At 44.7% G+C, this 18,526-nt stretch overlaps 1 protein-coding gene across 2 annotated transcripts in view; it reads right to left on the bottom strand.

Annotated features, from left to right (window-relative positions):
* LOC110508176 (E3 ubiquitin-protein ligase HECW1-like) overlaps window positions 1-18,526 on the bottom strand; it is a 46,324-nt gene that overhangs the window by 19,373 nt on the left and 8,425 nt on the right. Inside the window, exons 6-22 of one of the 2 annotated variants that reach the window (XM_036966604.1) lie at window positions 17,916-18,085; window positions 15,501-15,643; window positions 15,088-15,188; window positions 13,028-14,371; window positions 12,833-12,934; window positions 12,546-12,696; window positions 9,891-10,015; window positions 9,561-9,706; window positions 9,164-9,349; window positions 8,804-8,938; window positions 8,539-8,644; window positions 8,305-8,401; window positions 1,288-1,371; window positions 1,092-1,195; window positions 818-932; window positions 529-642; window positions 196-348 (exon numbers count right to left, since the gene is read on the bottom strand). In XM_036966604.1, coding sequence (XP_036822499.1) covers window positions 196-348; window positions 529-642; window positions 818-932; window positions 1,092-1,195; window positions 1,288-1,371; window positions 8,305-8,401; window positions 8,539-8,644; window positions 8,804-8,938; window positions 9,164-9,349; window positions 9,561-9,706; window positions 9,891-10,015; window positions 12,546-12,696; window positions 12,833-12,934; window positions 13,028-14,371; window positions 15,088-15,188; window positions 15,501-15,643; window positions 17,916-18,085 — 3,376 coding nt within the window. Of the gene's footprint in view, window positions 1-195; window positions 349-490; window positions 643-817; window positions 933-1,091; window positions 1,196-1,287; window positions 1,372-8,304; window positions 8,402-8,538; window positions 8,645-8,803; window positions 8,939-9,163; window positions 9,350-9,560; window positions 9,707-9,890; window positions 10,016-12,545; window positions 12,697-12,832; window positions 12,935-13,027; window positions 14,372-15,087; window positions 15,189-15,500; window positions 15,644-17,915; window positions 18,086-18,526 lie in introns of those variants that run through there. The other variant, XM_036966605.1, reaches the window with a different exon arrangement.

Consider the following 18,526-nt stretch of genomic DNA (forward strand, 5'->3'; position numbering starts at 1 on the left):
TCATGATCATTAGGACATGGAAAACATTTGAAAATGCTCTGCAACAGAAAATTAAGAGTGTTTCTTATTATAGACAAGTCAAGGTAGTCCCTCCTGGTTTGTCAGTTTTCTTCCCTTTTGGGCCTAATGAACACACCCCAGGTTTTATGAGTTTGAAGGAAGCTTAAACACAGGACAAGCAGATGCCCTCCTCACCATTCCAGATGGTTCTCTACGAAGGCGGACATGGGGCTGATCTGGACGGTGTATGTGTCGTTGGCTGAGTACTCAAACAGGCCATAGTAGGGGTTGAACAGCTCTTGAGACAGAAGGAAGAAGAACTCTCTGGATGGCCCACTGTAGTCCAGCCTGATGGTGTGGGAAAAGAAGAGACCTGAGTTATGTCAGTAGCAGATCAATAAAACAAACATTCATTAACCTCTATCGCCCAAAAATGAGCAGTTTGCTCTTTAAAAGACGAGAGGGGGTTCCTTCTTGACACGTTCATTACTTTTTCATGTGTTCAGGTAAATAGAAGCTTTGGTGTACCCCTCCTCTCCTATGAAGGTGATGTAGAGCTTATTCCTCTGTAATTCCTTGCGTGAGTAGGCCATGACCTGGTTAAAGGTACCCTCCAACAGGTGGTCTCTCCGGACGATAAGCCTGGAACACAACAACATCATAGGATGCTCAGCAACACAGACATGGATATACAGTATAGTGCTCATTTGCATACACAACTACTGCTTCTTAGAAACAGTAGGGTTCTATTCTGTAAGTGTATTTGAAAAAGGTGTGCGTAATCATGTTAATGGACATTTTAGACTGCTTTCCTTACTTGATCTTTCCTGGGCCCTGGCCATAGCCTTTAGCCTCCAGTTTCCTGTAGAAGTTGCGTAGTTTGGCCTCAAAGTCTCTCCGGTACGGGGCAGGCGCTCTCGCTCTCGACATTCCTGTTGACAAGCACATTCAACTCCGTGACATGCAGTCCTCCAATGACATGAGACATGGATATAACACAAGTATAACCATATGTGACATGGTTTTTGACCAATTCTGGTGAATACATTTTCAACCCACTACGGCTCCGTTTGCCATTAGTGCCAAACCACCTGGAGAGTTCTGTGGTGAAGACCCTGGTGAACAACGCGGAGAGAAGCTGAAGCCGGGATGGAAGGAGGGCTGAACATAGGACATGATCTCCTCTTCAAACAAGCTGTAGGGACATCCAACAAGTGACAAACATGGAAATAATGACAATACTACAATGGAAACATTCAGGGGGTAATATTAACAGTTGCCACCAACCTCAACAGTATCACCAGGTCTGCATCACATGCTAGTTTCTCAAGTCTGTGGGTGCCCTCTGTTCTGATGTAGTGGATCTTTTCCCTGTAAGCACACATGACACAGACATTATAAGCATACACTATAATCTGGACTAGACTGGGTGTGTTCTATCAAACCTGACAGAATATAATAACTTTATTTGGTTACACTTTACATTAGTGCCTCTACTACTGTGTAAATATTCCTGTAATTACAGTGTAACAATTGACTCCCTATTACACTATTTACACTGTACTTAGGGTTACTTCAGGGTGTGGTTAGGGTTTTGGTGGAAGCTAGGGTTAGTGTTTAGGGTTTCGGTTGAAGCTAGGGTTAGTGTTTAGGGTTTCGGTTGAAGCTAGGGTTAGTGTTTTGGTTGAAGCTAGAGTTAGGGTTTTGTTTAATGGGGGGTATTTTACCATAGGAAAATATATATTCAAAATACACTGCTCAAACAAATAAAGTGAACACTAAAATAACACATCCTAGATCTGAATGAATTAAATATTCTTATTAAATACTTTTTTCTTTACTTAGTTGAATGTGCTGACAACAATCACACACATTATCAATGGAAATCAAATGTATCAACCCATGGAGGTCTGGATTTGGAGTCACACTCAAAATTAAAGTGGAAAACCACACTACAGGCTGATCCAACTTTGATGTAATGTCCTTAAAACAAGTCAAAATGAGGCTCAGTAGTGTGTGGCCTCCACGTGCCTCCCTACAACGCCTGGGCATGCTCCTGATGAGGTGGCGGATGGTCTCCTGAGGGATCTCCTCCCAGACCTGGACTAAAGCATCCGCCAACTCCTGGACAGTCTGTGGTGCAACGTGGCGTTGGTGGATGGAGCGAGACACGATGTCCCAGATGTGCTCAATTGGATTCAGGTCTGGGGAACGGGCGGGCCAGTCCATAGTATCAATGCCTTCCTCTTGCAGGAACTGCTGACACACTCCAGCCACATGAGGTCTAGCATTGTCTGGCATTAGGAGGAACCCAGGGCCAACCGCACCAGCATATGGTCTCAAAAGGTACCTAATGGCAGTCAGGCTACCTCTGGCGAGCACATGGAGGGCTGTGCGGCCCACCAAAGAAATGCCACCCCACACCATGACTGACCCACTACCAAACCGGTCATGCTGGAGGATGTTGCAGGCAGCAGAACGTTCTCCACGGTGTCTCCAGACTCTGTCACGTCTGTCACGTGCTCAGTGTGAACCTGCTTTCATCTGTGAAGAGCACAGGGCACCAGTGGCGAATTTGCCAATCTTGGTATTCTCTGGCAAATGCCAAACGTCCTGCACGGTGTTGGGCTGTAAGCACAACCCCCACCTGTGGACGTCGGGCCCTCATACCACCCTCGTGGAGTCTGTTTCTGACCGTTTGAGCAGACACATGCACATATGTGGCCTGCTGGAGGTCATTTTGCAGGGCTCTGGCAGTGCTCCTTCTGCTCCTCCTTGCACAAATACGGAGGTAGCGGTCCTGCTGCTGGGTTGTTGCCCTCCTACGGCTTCCTCCACGTCTCCTAATGTACTGGCCTGTCTCCTGGTAGCGCCTCCATGCTCTGGACACTACGCTGACAGACATAGCAAACCTTCTTGCCACAGCTCGCATTGATGTTACATCCTGGATGAGCTGCACTACCTGAGCCACTTGTGTGGGTTGTAGACTCCGTCTCATGCTACCACTAGAGTGAAAGCACCGCCAGCATTCAAAAGTGACCAAAACATCAGCCAGGAAGCATAGGAACTGAGAAGTGGTCTGTGGTCACCACCTGCAGAACCACTCCTTTATTGGGGGTGTCTTGCTAATTGCCTATAATTTCCACCTGAAAGGCCGCTCAGCAAGGAAAAAGCCATTGCTCCAAAACAGCCATAAAGAAGCCAGACTACGGTTTGCAACTGCACATGGGGACAAAGATCATACTTTTTGGAGAAATGTCCTCTGGTCTGATGACACAAAAATACAACTGTTTGGCCATAATGACCATCGTTACGTTTGGAGGAAAAAAGGGGAGGCTTGTAAGCCAAAGAACACCATCCCAACTGTGAAACACAGGGCTGGCAGCATCATGTTGTGGGGGTGCTTTGCTGCAGGAGGGAGTGGTGCACTTCACAAAATAGATGGCATCATGAGGAAGGAAAATTATGTGGATATATTGAAACAACATCTCAAGACATCAGTCAGGAAGTTAAAAGCTTGGTCGCAAATGGGTCTTCCAAATGGACAATGACCCCAAGCATAAGGACAACAAAGTCAAGGTGTTGGAGTGGCCATCACAAAGCCCTGACCTCAATCCTATAGAAAATGTGTGGCAGAACTGAAAAAGTGTGTGCGAGCAAGGAGGCCTACAAACCTGACTCAGTTACACCAAATTATTGTGGGAAGCTTGTGGAAGGCTACCCAAAATGTTTGACCCAAGTTAAACAATTTAAAAGCAATGCTGCCAAATACTAATTGGGTGTATGGAAACTTCTGACCCACTGGAAATGTGATGACAGAAATAAAAGCTGAAATAAATCACTAATATTTTTCTGACGTTTCACATTCTTAAAATAAAGTGGTGATCCTAACTGACCTAAAAACAGGGCATTTTTACTACGATTAAATGTCAGGAATTGTGAAAAACTGAGTTAAAATGTATTTGGCTAAGGTGTATGTAAACTTCCGACTTCAACGGTATATTCAGTGACACACCAAAATATATTAAATAAGAATAATGAATCCGAAGAGCTTTCAAATTGAGAGAATATGTGGGATGGGGAATAAGTGCAAGTCATTAATGCAAATCTTAAGTCAAATCCCCAAAATAGGGAGAGAAAAAAATTCCTATAAATATTCACTCAAATTGAAACTAAAGTAAGCCTATGAGGAATTATTTCCATTACACAATTTCTACCAAATCCACACAAAGTAATCAAAGGTGAAGGGAATTCTACAGGAATCCAGACAATAAATCTGTAGCTTTATCCTAAACCAATTCAGAAATCCCATTGGAGAATTCAAGTCTAAAGCAACCACAAGATGGCGACAAATTACTGTGTGGCTTTTAATTTCTCATTGAGGCCTAGAGCCGGGCTGCCCAACCCTCTTCCTGAAGCTCTACTGTCCAGTAGGTTCAGTCCAGCCCTAATTTAGCATATCTGATTCAGCTAGTTAAGGTCTTGTTGAGCAGCTAATTAGTAGAATCAGGTGTGTTAAATTAGGGTTGGACTGAAAACCCACAGGACTGTAGGGTTGGGCAGCCCTGGCCTTGACAAACAATGGTTCCTACTGGTCTAAGCCATTGTCACTCAGCTCTCTGTCTGAGTTTTGGACCACCCCATATTGGTCACCAGGCCAAAGATTCTAAGGTTCTCCACTGTATGAGCCCTTAAGTGGGCATACAACCCTTCTGAATGTGGACTAGATGTCCTTCAAGTTCTTATTCCTCCTAAAGGCTGAGATTACCCTGAAATATTTCAAGGCCTCACAATCATTCCGGGCCTGTTGAAAATTTGATTCAAGTTCAGAATGGAACCCCTCCAGAGCCTGAGAATAAGTCCCCACAAATGGAACCACAGGGTGGTTATCCTTCTCTACCTTATATGCTCCATGGGTCTGGATGGTCTGATTTACCTCAACCTTAACCTCTTTTAGGAACTGCCTAAAGTAGCCCATGGGCCTTAAGGCAGAGAAGAGTATTCTTGTGGCCCCCTCTATTTCCCCAGGGAAACTACAAATTTTGTCAAAGTATAAATTGTGATTTGATCAACCCCCTTTATGTGTGTTTTGCATGGAAACTACATTTGTAAAGTAGGCCATGTCTATCTGTTTCCTTAAATAAAACTTCAGTTGCCAATTGTTTGGTTTCTCCCCCCTTTTGAATGAAAAATACCTGTGTATCTAGAAATTCAAATGTTTTGTATTGCAAATTGTGTGTAATGGTGATTGCTAAGTGATGTGAATTCGAAAGGTTTAAGAATTCCCTGAATTTAGAGATGGAGCCTCCTCACAGTCCCAAAATACCATCCAGATACCTACAAGTTTGCAAAACTTGGGGAGAATGTCTTTCCCATGTCTGTACCATGTATCTGGAGGTAGTACTTCCCATTGAACTCAGTCATTTCTGGTGAGACTCAACTCCAACAAATCCAAGATAACCCTATCCGGTCGACTGGGGTCAGGATACCTATGAAAGGCATTTGCAACTGCCTGTAGATCTAATTTGGTATCTATGTTTGTGTACAGAGAATTAATATCAATGGAGAATTTAAAAAAAATGTATTGGTATCTTTAAACCCTTCAGCCTGTTGACAAATTCACAAGTATCCTTAACATAGCTGAGATAGAGGATTTATATAAAAATCGGTATATTCAGCTATTTTTATTTATTTAACTAGGCAAGTCAGTTAAGAACACATTTTTATTTCCAATGACGGCCTAGGAACAGGGGGTTAACTGCCTTGTTAAGGGGCAGAACCTTGTCGGCTCGGGGATTCGATCTCGCAACCTTTCAGTTATTAGTCCAGGTGTTCTAACCACTAGGCTACCTGCCGCCCAAGGCATTTTTCCTTTAAATGTATTTGTATTTGTATTTCATGTAATGGACATACACAAAATAGTCCAAATTGGTGAAGTGAAATGAAAAAAATGACTTGTTTCAAAAGATTCTAAAAATAAAAAAAAAATGAAAGTGGTAGGTGCATATGTATTCACCCCCTTTGCTATGAAGCCCCTAAATAAGATCTGGTGCAACCAATTACATTCAGAAGTCACATAATTAGTTAGATTAGACACAGCTGGACTTTATTTAAGTGTCAGATGATCTCAGTATATGGGCAAGGGAACCACCAGTTCTGAAAGGCCCCAGAGTCTGCAACACCACTAAGCAAGGGGCACCACCAAGTAAGCGGCACTATGAAGACCAAGGTGCTCTCCAAACAGGTCAGGGACAAAGTTGTGGAGAAGTACAGATCAGGGTTGGGTTAAAAAAAATATCAGAAACTTTGAACATCCCACAGAGCACCATTAAATCCATTATTAAAAAATGGAAAGAATATGGCAGCACAACAAACCTGCCAAGAGAGGGCCGCCCACCAAAACTCAGGGACCAGGCAAGGAGGGCATTAATCAGAGGCAACAAAGAAACCAAAGAACCCCGAAGGAGCTGCAAAGCTCCACAGCAGAGATTGGAGTATCTGTCCATAGGACCACTTTAAGCCGTACACGCCACAGGGCTGAGCTTTAAGGAAGAGTGGTCAGAAAAAAATAAGCAAACATATTTGGTGTTTGCCAAAAGGCATGTGGGAGACTCCCCAAACATATGGAAGAAGGAACTCGGGTCAGATGAGACTAAAATTGAGCTTTTTGGCCATCAAGGAAAACGCTAAGTCTGGTCGCAAACCCAACACCTCTCATCACCCAGAGAACCCCATCCCCACAGTGAAGCATGGTGGTGGCAGCATCATGCTGTGGGGATGTTTTTCATCGGCAGGGACTGGGAAACTGGTCAGAATTGAAGGAATGATGGATGGCGCTAAATACAGGGAAATTCTTGAGGGAAACCTATTTCAGTCTTCCAGAGATTTGAGACTGGGACGGAGGTTCACCTTCCAGCAGGACAATGACCCTAAGCATACTGCTAAAGCAACACTCGAGTGGTTTAAGGGGAAACATTTACATGTCTTGGAATGGCCTAGTCAAAGCCCAGACCGCAATCCAATTGAGAATCTGTGGTATGACTTTAAGATTGCTGTACACCAGCGGAACCCATCCAACTTGATGGAGCTGGAGCAGTTTTACCTTGAAGAATGGGCAAAAATCTCAGTGGCTAGATGTGCCAAGCTTATAGAGACATACCTCAAGAGACTTGCAGCTGTAATTGCTGCAAAAGGTGGCTCTACAAAGTATTGACTTTTGGGGGGTGAATAGTTATGCATGCTCAAGTTCTGTTTTTTGTCTTATTTCTTGTTTGTTTCACAATAATTTTAAAAAAAAATCATCTTAAAAGTGGTAGGCATGTTGTATATATCAAATGATACAAACCCCCAAAAATCCATTTGAATTCCAGTTTGTAAAGGCAACAAAATAGGAAAAATGCCAAGGGGGGTGAATACTTTCGCAATCCACTGTACAATAAGATTCTGAGCCACAATCACTTGCTATTGGTCTACCGCAGGGAACTCGTGGGAGAACTGTCCATGTCTCATGAGATCTAAATATTTTAGGTAGTAAGTAAAACTGCCTAGGTTTTGGAGAATCTGGCCCAAAAAGGTAGACCATCTGTTTATCTGTAATATACTTATCCTCACTCACTATCTCCCTGATTAGTCTTTGTGTTTCCAGTTGTTGAGTGGAGCAATGGGACATTAGTTTTTGACATGATCTAACTGTCTATTAGCTTCAATAAGATATTGCATTTTATCCATTATAACAATCTGAGACCCGTTATTTGCTGGTTTACTCACAATATTCTGATTGCTGCTCGATGTTTTTAGAGCTTGAGTTTGTTGCTTTGTAAGGTTAAACTTATGTACAGGTCTGGGTTTGAATTGTGAAAAGGAATCCACATCCCTTCGTATAAGTATAGATTCTGACACTGACTCCAACTTAGGTTAACTGGGATTTGGACATGGGTTGTGGTTGAGGTTAGGGTTGAACCAGGATGTGGACATGAAGCTAGGGTTAGAGTTGTGGTTGAGGCTAGGGTTAGGTAAGGGTTGAACCAGGATGTGGACATGAAGCTATGGTTAGAGTTGAGGCTAGGGTTAGGGCTAAGGTTATGGTTACTGCTAAGTACAGTGTAATAATGCATAATTACAATACTTGTTACACTAATTACATGTAGTTACACATTAAGGGCACTGTAATGTAAAGTGTTAGCCTTTATTTTTCAGAGTGGGAACTTCAGTTATGGAAGTATGGTACCAGTACAGCAGTGATTGAGATATTCACATTCCCTGAATCTACAAAGTCCTCATATAAAAAAATCTATCAAATTCTACCTCAGGGAATGGTTCCTGGACAGGGCTGGCTGGCGCTCCGTAAGAACCTCTAGTATTCCAGGCTGACGGAGGAAGGCCACGATCTTCTCATTATAAGCTGTGAATGGAACAAAGACATTGAATTCAGAAGACAGTTAGACTGACTCACACAGACTAACTGCAGAAACTGTATCACACAGCAGAAACTATAACACATGGTTTGTGTGCTTTCTGCATTGTATGTACAGGACGCACCTTGTGGCACTGGATCAGGATGATGCTGGCTCCGCATCGCGGCCACCACACTGTTCCCAGGCCGTGACAACAAGGCCGCACCTCGACTACGGGACACCTCCGAGGCCTGAGAGAATACATATGACAAAAGGTACAGCTATAAACATGCAAATACATAAATTAAATTCCATATTTCCATAATTTGATTACATTATGGTCATCAATCACACAGTTACAACACTTAAAAACAAGGACATGTATTCTCTAGTACTGGTTGGCTTCTGACCTCTCCAGCACTGTAGCTGCGTAATCTCTGTAGGTGCTGCCTGTGGGTCAGGTGGTTGGGCAGACAACCGTTCTGAAGAGGGATTCTCGGGTCGATGAACGTGGTCGCTCGGCTGTTGTGGTCCACAAAGAAGTTCTGGACCACAGAGAAGATGTTACAGGAAAAAACGTACCAAAGTTAGATACACAAATCTAAACACTGCTAGATCTGAAGACAAAGGCCAAATCAATAGAATCATTGGTAAATGTATTCATTTTTTAAAAACATATTTTCCATCTTGTCAACCAAGGTACAATAAACTATTATGTGAATAAGTGGGGGAGTTAGCTGTGGATGAACTAAGGGTTGATGTCTCTGCACCTTGCCCTGAGGGTCAGTCTTGATCTCCCAGCCCCGGGGCAGTTCAAACTGGGCGTCAGAGAAGCGGTTGAGGAAGGTGACCAGGTCTCTGTTGTGCTGGTACCTCTCAAGGTTACGAGCGTCTCTACGAATCTTCAGGATCATGTGCTTCAGGCACGTGCTGCTGGTGAACATGCGGTAGGCTCCCTGAGAAGAGAAAAACATAACAGCATGACCCTGGATTTTAGAAACACCATACGCAACCAATCTGAACCACAATGGAGTTAATATTCAGCATCTGTTACTGAAGACTATAATATGTTACTGAGCATTGGTATTGGTGTTCAAAAGGGAATTGTTTGTTCTAATTGTCCACTGTGTATAGTTATAATTGTCCACTAAGGAGATAGGTACTCACATAGTTGGCATGGAGGACAGTGAAAAACTCTGGGTGTGTGATGAACTTCACCGCTGGGCTCTGTAACAGAGCTGTGATCTTCTGACTGTTGACTGGAGATGATGACGAGGAGGAGGAGGAGGAAGAGGAGCTGTCTCTTCTCAGCTCTACACACAGACACCAGGAGAGAACAAAGAAACCATTAACTGAATGGTGACAGTCGAGTACTAGATTGTGTGGAAAACTTTGAAAACCCCTTTGTTTACCCATGACATTACTTTTTACAATGGAAGATTATACTTCAGTTTATTGCATTCTGTAATTGTGACATTGTGGTGTGGTCCCACTTACCATTAGCCATCGAAGGAGAGTCTGTCTCACTGCTGTTGTTGTTGAGGCTTGTTCTCTCACTCCTGCTTCTGCTTCCTTCATTCTCACTCCTGTCTGTGGCCATGGTCCTCTGGATGCTCTGGTACCTGACAAACACATCAGCACACATTTACTAAACATCCTTAAGTCAGAGCAACAGTGCCTCAATCTAGACCATTCCTTTAAATGTGCAAGAAACGGCTTGTTAATAAGATGATTAAGGTAAAATATCTTAAAAAATATATTGAACATATATTCAATATATTGAATACATTACTTTTTTACATTTATTTTTTAAGAGGTGAATCAGCTTAATATTGCGGAAAGATTGTTGCTTCCATCAATGTAATTGTCTGCATCATTTCTAATCCCCCATATATTTTTTTGGGTAAATATATATATCCATATACGTATGCATACATATACACATACTGTATATACATACACATACCTATATAGATATACATACTTTTTTAAGAATATACCTTTATTATTCCCCGCAAACCCTACCATCTTTCCCCCAATTGGAGTAAACTAATAAACACTTAGGCTTCTACCTTCAGTTTACACATCTTATACACATTTTACAGACACAATCTATTTTACAATAGTTATATTTAGTTGGTTTTTAGTCTTTCATCTATTTCTGATGCCCATCCAGTTTGATTTCTATTTGTAACTGTGCTATTTCACAACAATTTCTGAACCTATATACATTTTACAGACCCCGTATGTTTTACATTGTTTATCTTTTGTTAGTCCCACCCTTCAGCTCCATTCAACCCCTCCCATCCATCTCTCAACATCATCCATTTTGGATTTCTGTATTTTTTTCCATATATTTTTCAACTGTGCTGTGATGCTTCACAAAAGTACTGAACCTTTCTATTCTCATATCTTCTACAGATTGTAAATTAAATATATAATTATTTTAGCAAAACATTGTATTATTGATTGACTATGGCTTTTTAAAATCACCCAGTATTGCTATCTGCAGCGTTAGTTCTAGGCAAATGTTGCAATTCTTCAGCTATTCCTGGACCTGTGACCAAAAACAAGCTACATATGGACAATACCAAAATAAATGATCTAATGACTCTGCCTCCTCACAGCAAAATCTGCAGAGCTGGGAAGATTGTATCCTCCATATATATAACATTCTATTGGTTTAAAGAATTTTGTGAAGTATTTAAATAAAAAAATGCGAAGTTTTGAATCTGGCGTTGTTTTGCGTATCAATTCATAAACCACGTGCATTGGAATGGGTACATCAAATCTCTTCCCAACATATTTTTATTGAATTATCACTCAATACTGTACAAGAAATGTAGGCTTGCTTAGAGTTAATCCCCAGAGAGAAAGAAGTTGAATTTGCAACCATTGATCAATGGATTCCACTACTGTAATAGTCTTCAATACATGCGAGGTCTGTGCAGGGGTTATCCTGACAGAGAGAAGGATCTATGACACAGCCCTGACACAGCCCACTGCTCATGTCTCCAGTTGGACACACTTCTCATTCCAGACACACAAAGGGAATTCCACCAGCCCAGCGAGGACAAGCCCTGTCCTCACCTTCAATGAGCATTTCAATTCATTTCTCCTCCCTCGCTCTCTAGGTCTCCAATCTCATTAAGAGATTTCATGCACTGCAGTTGTATAATAACACTTATGCAATTCTTCACAGCCTGTTGTGCACATTTCTCATCTGATTATTACTGTCAGGACTTAGTGACTTTTCCTCCATTCAGAATATCTCAGGCATTTCATGGCAAGTTCTTCTAGTAGTGGCTCATCAAGACACAGTACAAGCGTAAAAAAGACAGCCACAGCCCTAACCAAATGTTCAACACACGGCAGCAAATGCTTTTGAAAAAGAATCCAAGCAATAGGTATCAATGGGGGGGCGGGGTTCTGAAGTGTCTGCCCTATATGTGAGAGATAATGTACAAGAATGATCAGGATTTTTTAAACATGTATTTAACTCCTTATTTTTCACTTAACCGTCTCCATATACACTGTACTTCCATAATTTTTTTCCAACTGGTACTGGAAGACCTTCAGATGAGTCTTGTGAGGTCTGTGGGCGTCCTAGAGCAAATTAACCGACATGACGTGTTTGTGAGAGTCACCTTTCCACGGTGTCATATTAGTGTGTGGGAGGGAGAACACCAACGTGTTAGTTAGAGACTCATCTTTCCACAGAGGCGTATTAGTTTGTAGGCCAAACCGTTCCAAACGGTTGTCTCATGATCTGACAAACACCACTCTAGCTCTGCTACCTTTCACCGCAGATGAGGAAGTGCTACATAAATTAGGCAGATGTTGTAGATTGCGATGCATCGAATGCAAAAAAATCTCTATCTTAAAGTGACAGATTTTGATGGGGATTTTTGTATTATGCAAATTAATTTCCGCGGAGCACCGACATCAACTTTAGGGGGTTTAATACAAAACTCCCCCATTCTCGGAATGAACTGAACCAATTCTAAGAAAATCATCCAAGAAACAAATAAGCTTTAGGTTCTTCTTACAACCACCAGATGGTCCTGTATAGTGTACGTTTTCACTTGTTTTCTTTTACGAAAGTATGATCTACCTCTCTCCTCTTTCTTCCCGTCTCCCCCATTCACTCACCTTCTATTGAGCTGTTCCATCTGCTGAACGGATCCTGACCTCCTCATGCCGTCAGGTGTGGCTGCTGAGGTGGGTCTCTGCCACGTGGTGGTCCTGTTGATGTGATCCACGTAGAACACACGACCGTGGCTGTCCACACGCGCTTCCCAGTCTATACACAAACACACAGTGGAGACAATTATTTCTTAGTTACTACCATTAGTTTTGTCCTGGTATGTATTGTTCATCAACAAGGAATATGAATGATATGACTCAGAGTCTCAGACAAAGTTATATACAAAGCTCACTTGGTGGTAGTGGTTCATCTATAGTGGGGTAATGATGAGGATCATGACGCAGAGCAGGAAGCTGGCTGACTGGAGGATGACTGGACGGTAGGGGACAATCTCCTATGGGACGACAAAAACAGGTCAGTATATCCTAACTTACCAAACTCACATCTCTATTTTGCTAGTTAGTATTCAGTGAGGAACCCAACTCACGTCCTATCTTCCCACTGGGCCCGGCTACGGGAGACTCTCCGTTTTCTATGAAGCTCTGGGGGCTCTGGACCTGTGTGGATAGGGCCACCTTCCACTGGGGCATCCCATCTCCTGGCTCCCTGCTCTCCGCTCCGTTCCCCTCCATGTTCTCATCCTCCTGGGAGGGGAAATCACTGCTCTCCGCTCCGTTCCCCTCCATGTCCTCATCCTCCTGGGAGGGGAAATCCCTGCTCTCCACAGACATCCTGGCTACAGCCACTAGAGGTGCCTGGTTGTGACTGCCTCCTCGGCCTTCATAGCAGGAATCACTGCAGCAGGGCTCCATGTCGTCTTCGTCGGACACTCTCTGGTCACCCCTGACCTGGCCCTGGGGGTGGCGGCCCTCGCTGTCCAGTAGCAGGGCCAGGTCGGACAGACGCTCGATGGACAGGCTGCGAGGCAGGGTCCTCCTGGGCCCGGGGGTCAGTGGTTCTGCCGTTTCATCCTCTTCTGAGCCATCCTGGACCCTGGGGCTGAGCTGGTCAGGGCCAGGGTCTGGATCGGGCTCTGTTTCAGCTTCAGCCCCCTCTCCCTCCCTGTCCTCCTGGGTGCCTGGCTGGGCAGAGGGCAGACTGTGGAGGAGGTGGTGGATGCGGATGTAGTGGGAGCGAGGGGTCTCAGGCTCCCCACAGGCCGAGGCGATGACTGTCTCCAGCTCCGACACGGGCAGGGAGCAGGGCCGGTTCTTACGCCTAGGGGTGGTCCTGATGCGCAGGGAGCAGCATTCCTCGTCCCCTTCCTCCTGACCCACCACCTGTTCTGCTGGCTCCCCAGGTGCTCCACTCTCCATGTCTTCCAATACAGCAGGGATGACCTGACCCTCTGCTGGCGTACTGTCCACCCCCTGCTCTGGGTCAGCAAGCTGAGGACTGGAGGGGGTTTGCTGCCCCCCTTCCTCCCTGTTATCCTCTACCGAGGGCAGCTTCTCTGCAGCCACAGCTACAGCCACAGCCACCTCTTCCTGAGCCCCATTGACCTCTGGTTGACTTGGTTCTGTTTTTAGGGCCTTGGTTCTGGAACAGCTAGGCCCAGAGTCTCCATCTCCATCCATGGGCTCCTCTGAACCCAAAGGCCCTGCTGGATGCCCTTCCATGGGCGTGTCTGTAACAGTATCTCCTCCAATTGGAAGTTCTGGAGCTCCAGCGTCTTCCTCCTCATCCATGGGGAGTTCGGGAGCCCCTGGACCCAGGCTCATGGTGTCCTCGGCCTGGCCCTGGGCCTGGGAGGACTGGCCCTCCCCCTGGTTACTGGTCTCCTGCACAGCGGCACGCTCAGGCTCTGTACTGAGAGACATATCTTCATCATCTGCAGGAGGAGAACAGAGCTCATTACCTCCCAGTCAGAGGCCTGTGATGGCCTGCCAGGCTGCCTGACACAAAGAGAGTAATATCAACATGAACTCACACTATTCATTAGTTAATAGACCACTCTGTTTCTGCTTTGGTATGTCAATGAATGGAAAATCCTGTATACATCGAGTATGACAATATGGCAATTTATAATAAGATAACCTATTGTTTAAAAAAAGTGTCAACTCAACAGCTAAACCAATGTTTAATATCTGCCAGTCTAAACCTAGATTTGAAAGTTGATATTTACAGAAAGACTTACAGTACATATTATATATTATCTTCCCACCACTGTATTGAAAAACACTAAGTGAACCTACATGAGAGGAAGCCAACAAACAGGATGTACAACTCTCTGATTCAAAGGTGTTGGGCTAAATGCGGAAGACACATTTCAGTTGAAGGCATTCAGTTGTACAACTGACTAGGTATCCACCTTTCCTATACAAACCTGGGTTCAATTAGCATGAGTTTTTGTTCAAATACTTTGAGCGTTTGATTGAGCCTGTTAAGAGACCCAGATGGGTGGGGTTTGTATTTTGGAACTATTCCATTAGTTCCATTACATCTAGACAGTTTGATCAAGCTCAGCAAAACTATTTGAAGGCAAACGAGTACTATTTGAACCCAGGTCTGGATGTATGTGAGATGATGTGTGAGAGGAAGAGGAACCTGGATGAATAGAGGAAGTGATCTCAAATCTGAACTGCAGCTGTCCACTGACATGTTCTGTCGGCACCCTTCGGCCCAGCGTGTAGCTGACCAAACGGTCACTGTGTAGAGGGGAGGGAGGGTGAGGGAGAGGGAGAGAGAGATGGTGGGAGAGGGAAAAAAGTGCAGGAGAGAGGAACACATTGAGAGAAAGATGGGGAGGTGACCGGAGGGAGAGAGAGAAGATGGGGGGGGGGGGGGGGGGGGGGGGGGTGGAAGGAGAGGGAGTGGGGGTTGGAGTTCAAAAGAGAGAGACATGTTACATGTTACTTTATGATTTTAAACATTCTTTCAAGAGCTCCCCAAATATCTATTAATAATCATTTGATTATCCTGATAAATAAATGAGCATGCTGTGTGTTCCTGAGCCGTACCCAATAGCATGCTTCTCCAGTAGCCTCTGCACCGGCATGGACTGCTTGCCCAGAAAACGTTTGATGATGGGACGACTCTTGGCAAACTTGTCTTTTACCTCGATCTCCAGAACGTCCGTGGGCAGAGACACAAAGTTGAAGCGCTGAGGTGGGAGAGAAAGACATAGTATCTAATTAAAATGCCTGTAAAGGTGCCGTGTGTACGTGTGTGCGTGTAGCCTTATACAGCTGCATATCCCTGTGTGTAGCTGTTAATAGTGCTGAAAATACTTGCAGCTGTAGGAAACAAAGAGGGAGCCGTCAATGGTGCTGAACTCTTTGCACTCAAAGTAAGACTTTGGAATGGAGGGAACAATACATATGAAACAATGCATTACCTAACCTTGCGTGATCTTCAATGACAGTGATGCCAAATGTAGAGGTATGCGATCTCTATGACAGATGAGTTAAGCATTGGCATTCCTCCAGGTGTAGCTTTATCTCTACATAAACTGACCTCTATGGCTGTGGCCTACTGTATAACCAGGGAGTCAAGAGGGAGTGAAGGAATGCTGCACCTGATCTGAATATCAAAACAGGGGACCGGGAGGGAGTAGGGTGCACTTTTCTTCTGCCTGTATATAGCCTCTCTCACAGAAGCCCTCAATCAATTCAAGGTGCAAGAGGGAGACACCTAGCTTTTTAGCTATCATCAGACTGTACCTCCAGCGCTAAGCTCTTGACTATACAGTCAGATCCAGCATGAAGCATGCATGAATCATCTCCGCAGGTCTCATACCTCCTCTAATCTATACAGATCATTTCCATGAATACATAGTGGTGCTGCTATATCCTTCCCCTCAATATACCTAAAGGGGTGTTGCCACTGTGCTAAATCAGAGCTGGGCCTGTGATACATATTCTGCCCTTTCACAGTGACACCACATAATTGAACCATTAGCCAAATGAGTAAACCAGCAATAGCCTATTATAGGCAGAGAGAGCAAATTTTGACAGGCATTGTTATAAAAGAGAATGAGAAGAATGAGAACTACCACATGAGAACTCATGGTGTAAATGTATAATTCATACATTATAAATGATAATACATTTGGCAGGGGTGGAGCACTGCTGTGTTCAGGAGGAGGAGATACAGGCAGGGTGGGAGTACTGCTGTGTTCAGGAGGAGGAGATACAGGCAGGGTGGGAGTACTGCTGTTTTCAGGAGGAGGAGATACAGGCAGGAGAGGAGTACTGCTGTATTCAGGAGGAGATACAGGCAGGGCGGGAGTACTGCTGTGTTCAGGAGGAGGAGATACAGGCAGGAGGGGAGTACTGCTGTGTTCAGGAGGAGGAGATACAGGCAGGAGGGGAGTACTGCTGTGTTCAGGAGGAGGAGATACAGGCAGGGTGGGAGTACTGCTGTGTTCAGGAGGAGGAGATACAGGCAGGGTGGGAGTACTGCTGTGTTCAGGAGGAGATACAGGCAGGGTGGAGGTACTGCTGTGTTCAGGAGGGGGAGATACAGGCAGGAGGGGAGTACTGCTGTGTTCAGGAGTAGGAGATATAGGCAGGGCGGGAGTACTGCTGTGTTCAGGAGGAGATACAGGCAGGGCGGAGGTACTGCTGTGTTCAGGAGGAGCAGATACAGGCAGGAGGGGAGTACCGCTGTGTTCAGGAGTAGGAGATACAGGCAGCAGGGGAGTACTGCTGTGTTCAGGAGGAGGAGATACAGGCAGGAGGGGAGTACTGCTGTGTTCAGGAAGAGGAGATACAGGCAGGGCGGGGGTACTGCTGTGTTCAGGAGGAGGAGATACATGCAGGAGGGGAGTACTGCTGTGTTCCGGAGGAGATACAGGCAGGGTGGGAGTACTGCTGTGTTCAGGAAGAAGAGATACAGGCAGGGTGGGAGTACTGCTGTGTTCAGGAAGAGGAGATACAGGCAGGAGGGGAGTACTGCTGTGTTCAGGAGGAGGAGATACAGGCAGGGTGGGAGTACTGCTGTGTTCAGGAGGAGGAGATACAGGCAGGGTGGGAGTACTGCTGTGTTCAGGAGGAGGAGATACAGGCAGGGCGGGAGTACTGCTGTGTTCAGGAGGAGGAGATACAGGCAGGAGGGGAATATCCCTCCCTAACCAAGTCAAATGTCAATAAGCTCTGCTTGCCTCCCTGCCAGTATTATGCAGAGATCAATATCTTTAGTAGATGTTGTGGGAGATGATATTGTGCTCCCAAATCATTACATCCAAATACAAGTTTTTGCAACACATGTTCATCATTTTTTCTCTTGAGTAAATATAACCCATTGTAATGTTGGGTAAGTGTAAATGTATAGGGCCTACCTGTATAAAACCAGTCCGAACATTGAAATAATCTTTACCAGTATTGCACAGAACGTTTACACGATATGAATCACTAACACAGCTCTCCACTCACCTCTCTCTGCCAGTGGGGGTTGATGGTGTTACAGACGATGCCTGAGCGTTTCTCCTGGCCGTGGTGTGGCAGTGCCGGGAAGATGCTGTTCCTGCCGGGGTGGATGGCGATCTTAAGGTAGGGGTCAGGGTTGAAGAACATCCCCTTCTTCAGCCCTGTGGCATGGAAATCTGCCAGAGATGATAAGAGTATAGAGAGAAGGAAAGGCTTTGAGTAGAGTGCAGGCAAGAATATGCTTGAGAAGCTCTGCAAAATAATTCAGTTCAATATCTCGCCAAATACAACAGTATATTGTACTTCTACAATAATAGTAGTAATAGATTCTGCTACAGGAGAGCAGAGAGAAAATAACTCATCCTGAAAAATACATCTATGCATAATTATTATTTTGAATAGTGTGGCATTTAACTTCTCTCCAACTCTGCTCTCTAACAATTGTGACAGCCATGTCATACAGTAGTATAACCTTCCAGTGATCTGGGACTAGAGTCCGCCTGCTTGTTCAGTATTTGTAAGCCTGTGTTGATCAATACTAAAGATGAAGGGGGAAGAGCTGCCTAAAAATCACATTTGCCTCCTCCTGTCATCTCCCATGCAGTGGTGGGGGGAGA

The sequence above is a fragment of the Oncorhynchus mykiss genome, chromosome 28, assembly GCF_013265735.2.
Source record: "Oncorhynchus mykiss isolate Arlee chromosome 28, USDA_OmykA_1.1, whole genome shotgun sequence".
Lineage (NCBI taxonomy): Eukaryota > Metazoa > Chordata > Actinopteri > Salmoniformes > Salmonidae > Oncorhynchus > Oncorhynchus mykiss.